This window comes from Tubulanus polymorphus, unplaced genomic scaffold (assembly GCF_964204645.1).
Source record: "Tubulanus polymorphus unplaced genomic scaffold, tnTubPoly1.2 scaffold_43, whole genome shotgun sequence".
Taxonomy (NCBI): Eukaryota; Metazoa; Nemertea; class Palaeonemertea; order Tubulaniformes; family Tubulanidae; genus Tubulanus; species Tubulanus polymorphus.
In genome coordinates, this window is record NW_027437449.1 from 86,888 (window position 1) to 95,911 (window position 9,024).

Here is a 9,024-nt window from a genome sequence, read left to right on the forward strand (position 1 = left end):
TAAACTTGAAACCAAATTTAAGAATCTACAGGGCTTCATTTCTGAATGATTGTTGTTTAGTTTTGACTGGTGCGTTGTCATGGTGATGGCAAGGTGATATTCTGGATCCGATGTCTGGAAAAATAGTAATTCCTGAAAACAGAGCCAAATTTCATACTGAAATGAATAACTACACTTATTTTCATCGATTTGATAACAGAATGAATTTTTAGCAAAAAAAAATTTCATAGATATTTGTTAAAGAAATAGAAAACTTGTGGATACTCTCAGCCGTGCCCCGCTGAAAAAAACTATTAGGTTAAATACGTGTTGTGAGTCACCAATTCAACTTATAAGATTATTGATTTTTTCATTAATTGGGAATAATTTTAGAATGTTTTTCCTGCGAACTATAGCCCGGAAGTTCAGTAGAATTGCTACGTATTGCTAATTCCGTGGAATTCATTACCCCCGCTAGTAATCCGGAGCGGTACCTAAAGCCATCCGCGGCTAGAACCGTGAACTCTTTAGTTGGTGCTCGGAGCGCAAAGCCTTAGTCCGAATCGACCTCGAGCTGCGCGATCTGCAGAACTAGCATGGCGGACGAATAAATCGCAATTTTCACTTGAAATATTTAGAAGCTTCTCTTTCAACCAAGATGCGTCAGATTGTATCCAAACCATTTCAACATTGAAATACAGTAAGTAAATTTACTTATGAATCGAATACTTGTGATGTATGAAGGTGATTCGAGATGGAGAGCGACATAAAACACTCCGGTTTAACCCCACGAGCAGCAGCAGCAATCTCTTATTCACTGATGCGTGCTGTAAAACCATCATCATTCAGTAATAATAATAATATTAATATGTGTCTTATATAGTGCTAAATCCAGCCAAGCTGCTCAGAGCGCTTTACATTTTTCGGTATTATTACCCCGGCCAATTGTAATACTCTAACATGTATCAGTCATCTCTCCCTTTTGAGAAGTAACACCGAGCTGCTAACAAGCACTCAGGAGTCTTCTATCAGACCAGGTTCCCATTTACTCCTGGGTGGAGAGAGGCAGTGAGGATAAGTGTCTTGCCCGAGGACACAACGGGGATCGAACCCACCATGGATACGCGGATACCCTGGATTTTAGAGTGCTTTCTCTGACAGGTTTCTATGTTTATTTCAGGGTGATGCTCTACTAATTAACTGCAGTCATCAGGAAGCTCAAGGAATAACTGGTATGTTTGGCGATGAAGTGAGTAATGACAATGACATATGATAAGGCTTATCGGGTGAAATACAGGATATTGACGAATTCAAGTTCTGAAATTACTCGCTTGATGGCGCTAGTCAGAACCGGAAATTGGAACCTAAATCCACCACACGCGAGATTTTTACCATGAAAAATGCTATTTCTCATGTGTTTATCTTGTGTTTCAGTTACATACACGTTACGGTCACCTACCACAGCACAAGAGGAATATGGTAATAGCCGGTGGTGTAACTGCGTCTGTTATCGTAGCGCCAGTTGTCGCTAGTTAAGCCGTTGGTATCGGTGTACCGATATTATTGGCGTATGTTTACGGCGTGGTACCGATATCGCTGTGTCGCAGCGGTGGTTGCGGCGTATCGACGACTGACTCCGGGCGGAGTTCGATCTGAGTTCGAACAGAACGAAGGAAGTGGCCTATCGGGGCCTTACGCCCGTAAGTACTTAAACCATACTTTTCATATAGCGCAGGGTCCGGAATCAGCTGTCTTTCTAGGAATCATAAGGGATAATTTGATGATGTCATAGGGGGATTAACTGATAAAGCCATGTTGTCTGGTGTGGCTGCTATATAAATCCCCCTATGACGTCATTTAAGTTAGTTCAGTACTAGTATGAGTGAATGTTTATATTTGTTGTAGCTGATTCTCACAGTATAGAAACGACCAGTCACCGGGTAGCGAACCCCAGTATCGGACCTAGTATCGGTGAGATGTCTATGGCTATGACTGGCAGTCTTAGCGCTAGCGGAAGCCACATCGACCGAGTCGGGATAATCCGCGATGAGAGCGATCGCTAATCGGCCAGTAACAGAGCGATTGCTGGCTCCAGTTTGAACGGTAGTTTATCGGGAAGCGCCGTTGCCGGACCGAGCGGATTCCAAAACAGGTAAGAGATTTTCCCGACTACAATCTCACGAATCACGTGGATCCCCTGAGAAAATTGGAGGAGGGCACGGCGAAGGTACGGGTGCAGATTTAGGAAAATCTCATAGAGAAGGAAGAGCAGTTCTCTGAGAAAGCAGGATTAAGGCTGACTTATGTCGACAAGCAACGCGACGCCTACCGACACAACTGGGTTTATCGCCGATTAACGGCCTACGAGAGGCCGCCAGTTTCTGCTCTATCTGTTCAACATAAGCCGGCTAGCGACGGCAACCCGACCCCTACCGACTCGTCGCTAGCCGTATCCGGCTAGTTGCCCGTGTTCTACTCCGGTCTACGGTAGGCCAACAGTTGCTTTCGATCGCAACTGACACAAACTGCTGTGATATGCACGGCGTTGCACCACTTTTAGTCGACAAATAAAAAACCCACAGTAGATTTGTAGAAACAGTTTCGAAGTTAAAAACTGTGGTGTTTTAAAACCGAGTTAACCAAAATCCAAGCAGGTTTTCAGCACCGTTCTCAAATCATTGATGCCGTCATGATTTGAAAGCTTGTCAAAGATTGCGGCTCAATTTACTGTGGAAATATCAAACATGTTTGAATGTTGCGATTCACCTGCTGCTGAGCAACGAACACGCTGCAAATTTCATTGTGAAATCTGTAATTTCAGACGGTGTGGGAATAAATTCATATAGTGTTCCCTGCTCTAAGTCTGAACCAATTTACTGTAAAGTCTTGTATGAAAAAAAATTGTAACAAATTCTTGGCACTAAAAGCATTTTGAATCTTGTTGAATCTGTTTTCATTTTTTATCTGATGAAGAAATAATGATATTCAGTGTTTTGTATTATTTCAGATGTAGGCGTAACGCTAGAGTTTTGTTTATTCTACTCAAAAGAAGATGATGTTTAGATCAGGTTTGTTTAGTTACTCTTATTTATATCGAATATTTGATATGATTTTTGGGAATTGCTCTAATGATGTTATAATGAATGTTGTTTGATTTATATTCAGTCTAATGGAGGAGGATCTCAATAACTGAAACCTGCGACACGTCTACACCTGAAATTGACTGCGCATCAAATGAATGAATTATTGATTCTAAATGACTGTGATGTTTCATGCTGATTGGAGGATTTGGAGGGATGCTCCAAGTTCAAACCCAGTGATTCTGATCAGATGATAAACCAGGGTGTCTGATATATACTGATGAATAGTTACTGCAACATGATCGCCACCTATTGGATATCTGCTGAACCACCAAATTATTGGATTAATACCAATACGTATTCGTATTGGATTAAACTGTATATCACAGACGCCATCTATTGGAAATTTAGAAATTTATATCTTGAGTCAAAATAAACGTGAAATGCATTTTAGATAAACAAAAATTGTTCTCAAGTTGAGTGTGAACTGTTGGTTTGATCTGAATGCAGTGGAACACAATATCTGAGTGACTGTTAAAACCCTTCCAGGATTGGCACTGTCTTCCAGAGTTGATTTTGATAAAACCAGTGTCTCTAGTAAACTTTGCATCATTCAGAATCTACTCAACTAAAATAAATAAACTTGAAACCAAATTTAAGAATCTACAGGGCTCCATTTCTGAATGATTGTTGTTTGTTTTGACTGGTGCGTTGTCATGGTGATGGCAAGGTGATATTTTGGATCCGATTTCTGGAAAAATAGTAATTCCTGAAAACAGAGCCAAATTTCAAACTGAAATGAATAACTACACTTATTTTCATCGATATTAAAACAGAATGAATTTATTTGAGCAAAAAATTTCACAGATATTTGTACAAAACTTGTCGATACTCTCAGCCGTGCCCCGCTGAAAAAACTATTAGGTTAAATACGTGTTGTGAGTCACCAATTCAACTTATAAGATTATTGATTTTTTCATTAATTGGGAATAATTTTAGAATGTTTTTCCTGCGAACTATAGCCCGGAAGTTCAGAAGAATTGCTACGTATTGCTAATTCCGTGGAATTCATTACCCCCGCTAGTAATCCGGAGCGGTATCTAAAGCCATCCGCGGCTAGAACCGTGAACTCTTTAGTTGGTGCTCGGAGCGCAAAGCCTGAGTCCGAGTCGACCTCGAGCTGCGCGGTCTGCAGAACTAGCATGGCGGACGAATAAATCGCAATTTTCACTTGAAATATTTAGAAGCTTCTCTTTCAACCAAGATGCGTCAGATTGTATCCAAACCATTTCAACATTGAAATACAGTAAGTAAATTTACTTGTGAATCGAATACTTGTGATGTATGAAGGTGATTCGAGATGGAGAGCGACATAAACAGTCCGGTTTAACCCCACGAGCAGCAGCAATCTCTATTCACTGATGCGTGCTGTAAAACCATCATCATTCAGTAATAATAATAATATTAATATGTGTCTTATATAGTGCTAAATCCAGCCAGGCTGCTCAGAGCGCTTTACATTTTTCGGTATTATTACCCCGGCCAATTTTAATACTCTAACATGTATCAGTCATCTCTCCCTTTTGAGAAGTAACACCGAGCTACTAACAAGCGCTCAGGAGTCATCTATCAGACCAGGTACCCATTTACTCCCGGGTGGTGAGAGGCAATGAGGATAAGTGTCTTGCCCGAGGACACAACGGGGATTGAACCCACAACCTGGCTTCCCAGAGCTGAACGCTCTAACCACTAGCCCTCACCGCAGTAAAAAGTATCAATAACATAAAGAGTGGATCGAGGCCTAAACTATTACTATCAATACAGATGTAGCATTTGACCCCGCGGATACCCTGGATTTTAGAGTGATTTCTCTGACAGGTTTCTATGTTTATTTCAGGGTGATGCTCTACTAATTAACTGCAGTCATCAGGAAGTTCAAGGAATAACTGTTTGGCGATGAAGTGAACAAGTGATCGCTCAATTCAGGTAGATATATCTCAGGCCCTAATCACAGACCTCTAGAAACCAGTTTCAGTGGTGTTTTAAAACCGAGTTTACCAAAATCCAAGCAGGTTTTCAGCGCCGTTCTCAAATCATTGATGCCATCATGATTTGAAAGCTTGTCAAAGATTGCGGCTCAATTTACTGTGTTTTGGACTGAACAAAAATTTGGCTGCAATGAAATTTACTGTGGAAATATCAAACATGTTTGAATGTTGTGATTCACCTGCTGCTGAGCAACGAACACGCTGCAAATTTCATTGTGAAATCTGTAATTTCAGATGGTGTGGGAATAAATTCTTATAGTGTTCCCTGCTCTAAGTCTGAACCAATTAAAAAAAATTGTAACACTGAAAATTGTTGGCACTAAAAGCATTTTGAATCTGTTGAATCTGTTTTCATTTTTTATCTGATGAAGAAATAATGATTTTCAGTGTTTTGTATTATTTCAGATGTAGGCGTAACGCTAGAGTTTTGTTTATTCTACTCAAAAGAAGATGATGTTTAGATCAGGTTTGTTTAGTTACTCTTATTTATATCGAATATTTGATATGATTTTTGGGAATTGCTCTAATGATGTTATAATGAATGTTGTTTGATTTATATTCAGTCTAATGGAGGAGGATCTCAATAACTGAAACCTGCGACACGTCTACACCTGAAATTGACTGCGCATCAAATGAATGAATTATTGATTCTAAATGACTGTGATGTTTCATGCTGATTGGAGGATTTGGAGGGATGCTCCAAGTTCAAACCCAGTGATTCTGATCAGATGATAAACCAGGGTGTCTGATATATACTGATGAATAGTTACTGCAACATGATCGCCACCTATTGGATATCTGCTGAACCACCAAATTATTGGATTAATACCAATACGTATTCGTATTGGATTAAACTGTATATCACAGACGCCATCTATTGGAAATTTAGAAATTTATATCTTGAGTCAAAATAAACGTGAAATGCATTTTAGATAAACAAAAATTGTTCTCAAGTTGAGTGTGAACTGTTGGTTTGATCTGAATGCAGTGGAACACAATATCTGAGTGACTGTTAAAACCCTTCCAGGATTGGCACTGTCTTCCAGAGATGATTTTGATAAAACCAGTGTCTCTAGTAAACTTTGCATCATTCAGAATCTACTCAACTAAAATAAATAAACTTGAAACCAAATTTAAGAATCTACAGGGCTCCATTTCTGAATGATTGTTGTTTGTTTTGACTGGTGCGTTGTCATGGTGATGGCAAGGTGATATTTTGGATCCGATTTCTGGAAAAATAGTAATTCCTGAAAACAGAGCCAAATTTCAAACTGAAATGAATAACTACACTTATTTTCATCGATATTAAAACAGAATGAATTTATTTGAGCAAAAAATTTCACAGATATTTGTACAAAACTTGTCGATACTCTCAGCCGTGCCCCGCTGAAAAAACTATTAGGTTAAATACGTGTTGTGAGTCACCAATTCAACTTATAATAATTTTAGAATGTTTTTCCTGCGAACTATAGCCCGGAAGTTCAGTAGAATTGCTACGTATTGCTAATTCCGTGGAATTCATTACCCCCGCTAGTAATCCGGAGCGGTATCTAAAGCCATCCGCGGCTAGAACCGTGAACTCTTTAGTTGGTGCTCGGAGCGCAAAGCCTGAGTCCGAGTCGACCTCGAGCTGCGCGGTCTGCAGAACTAGCATGGCGGACGAATAAATCGCAATTTTCACTTGAAATATTTAGAAGCTTCTCTTTCAACCAAGATGCGTCAGATTGTATCCAAACCATTTCAACATTGAAATACAGTAAGTAAATTTACTTATGAATCGAATACTTGTGATGTATGAAGGTGATTCGAGATGGAGAGCGACATAAACAGTCCGGTTTAACCCCACGAGCAGCAGCAGCAATCTCTATTCACTGATGCGTGCTGTAAAACCATCATCATTCAGTAATAATAATAATATTAATATGTGTCTTATATAGTGCTAAATCCAGCCAGGCTGCTCAGAGCGCTTTACATTTTTCGGTATTATTACCTCGGCCAATTTTAATACTCTAACATGTATCAGTCATCTCTCCCTTTTGAGAAGTAACACCGAGCTACTAACAAGCACTCAGGAGTCATCTATCAGACCAGGTACCCATTTACTCCCGGGTGGTGAGAGGCAATGAGGATAAGTGTCTTGCCCGAGGACACAACGGGGATTGAACCCACAACCTGGCTTCCCAGAGCTGAACGCTCTAACAACTAGCCCTCACCGCAGTAAAAAGTATCAATAACATAAAGAGTGGATCGAGGCCTAAACTATTACAATCAATACAGATGTAGCATTTGACCCCGCGGATACCCTGGATTTTAGAGTGATTTCTCTGACAGGTTTCTATGTTTATTTCAGGGTGATGCTCTACTAATTAACTGCAGTCATCAGGAAGTTCAAGGAATAACTGTTTGGCGATGAAGTGAACAAGTGATCGCTCAATTCAGGTAGATATATCTCAGGCCCTAATCACAGACCTCTAGAAACCAGTTTCAGTGGTGTTTTAAAACCGAGTTAACCAAAATCCAAGCAGGTTTTCAGCGCCGTTCTCAAATCATTGATGCCATCGTGATTTGAAAGCTTGTCAAAGATTGCGGCTCAATTTACTGTGTTTGAGACTTAGCAAAAATATTTGCTGCGACAAAATTAACTGTGGAAATATCAAACATGTTTGAATGTTGTGATTCACCTGCTGCTGAGCAACGAACACGCTGCAAATTTCATTGTGAAATCTGTAATTTCAGACGGTGTGGGAATAAATTCATATAGTTTTCCCTGCTCTAAGTCTGAACCAATTTACCGTTAAGTCTTGTATGAAAAAAAATTGTACCACTGAAAATTCTTGGCACTAAAAGCATTTTGAATCTTGTTGAATCTGTTTTCATTTTTTATCTGATGAAGAAATAATGATTTTCTTTGTTTTGTATTATTTCAGATGTAGGCGTAACGCTAGAGTTTTGTTTATTCTACTCAAAAGAAGGTGATGTTTAGATCAGGTTCGTTTAGTTACTCTTATTTATATCGAATATTTGATATGATTTTTGTGAATTGCTCTAATGATGTTATAATGAATGTTGTTTGATTTATTTTCAGTCTAATGGAGGAGGATCTCAATAACTGAAACCTGCGACACGTCTACACCTGAAATTGACTGCGCCTCAAGTTAATGAATTATTGATTCTAAATGACTGTGATGTTTCATGCTGATTGGAGGATTTGGAGGGATGTCCCAGGTTCAAACCCAGTGATTCTGATCAGATGATAAACCAGGGTGTCTGATATATACTGATGAATAGTTACTACGACATGATCGCCACCTATTGGATTTCTGCTGAACCACCAAATTATTGGATTAATAGGAATACGTATTCGTATTGGATTAAACTTTCAAACTGAAATGAATAACTACAGTTGTTTTCATCGATATGATTACAGAATGAATTTATTTGAGCAAAAAATTTCACAGATATTTGTTACAGAAATACAGAACTTGTCGATACTCTCAGCCGTGCCCCGATGAAAAAACTATTAGGTTAAATACGTGTTGTGAGTCACCAATTCAACTTATAAGATCATTTGATTGTTTCATTAATTGGGAATAATTTTAGAATGTTTTATTCGAACAATAGCTCGGAAGTTCACTAGAATTGCTACGTATTGCTAATTCCGTGGAATTCATTACCCGCTAGTAATCCGGAGCGGTATCTAAAGCCATCCGCGGCTAGAACCGTGAACTCTTTAGTAAGTGCTCGGAGCGCAAAGCCTTAGTCCTAGTCGACCTCGATCTGCGCGGTCTACAGAACTAGCCCTCCCAAGTGGAGTATGTCCCATTTAAAAGAATGATGGCGGACGAATCAATCGCAATTTTCACTTGAAATATTTAGAAGCTTCTCTTTCAACGCAGAAGCGACAGAATGTCTTCAAA

General features: G+C 39.3%; 1 protein-coding gene across 3 annotated transcripts; it reads left to right on the forward strand.

Moving 5' to 3' along the window:
* Window positions 1-427: 427 nt before the first annotated feature.
* Window positions 428-8,079, forward strand: LOC141914563 (E3 ubiquitin-protein ligase RNF19A-like). 3 transcript variants are annotated; one of them, XM_074805794.1, is made up of 6 exons: window positions 429-679; window positions 1,160-1,228; window positions 1,414-1,679; window positions 1,885-2,131; window positions 2,987-3,047; window positions 3,145-3,495. In XM_074805794.1, the coding sequence occupies exons 3-4, from the start codon at window positions 1,550-1,552 to the stop codon at window positions 2,040-2,042; spliced, it is 288 nt and encodes a 95-aa protein (XP_074661895.1). In that variant the 5' UTR covers window positions 429-679; window positions 1,160-1,228; window positions 1,414-1,549; the 3' UTR covers window positions 2,043-2,131; window positions 2,987-3,047; window positions 3,145-3,495. The 3 variants fall into 3 exon arrangements, with proteins under 3 accessions (XP_074661896.1, XP_074661895.1, XP_074661897.1); XM_074805796.1 differs by having other exon boundaries at window positions 1,160-1,211; XM_074805795.1 differs by lacking the exons at window positions 2,987-3,047; window positions 3,145-3,495 and adding an exon at window positions 8,035-8,079 and having other exon boundaries at window positions 428-679.
* Window positions 8,080-9,024: the final 945 nt, after the last annotated feature.

Coding starts and splice junctions, on each gene's coding strand:
- LOC141914563 (XM_074805795.1), top strand. CDS start 1,550: ATGTTTACGGCGTGGTACCGATATCGCTGTGTCGCAGCGGTGGTTGCG. Junction 1,680..1,884: donor CCTATCGGGGCCTTACGCCC/GTAAGTACTTAA, acceptor TATTTGTTGTAG/CTGATTCTCACAGTATAGAA.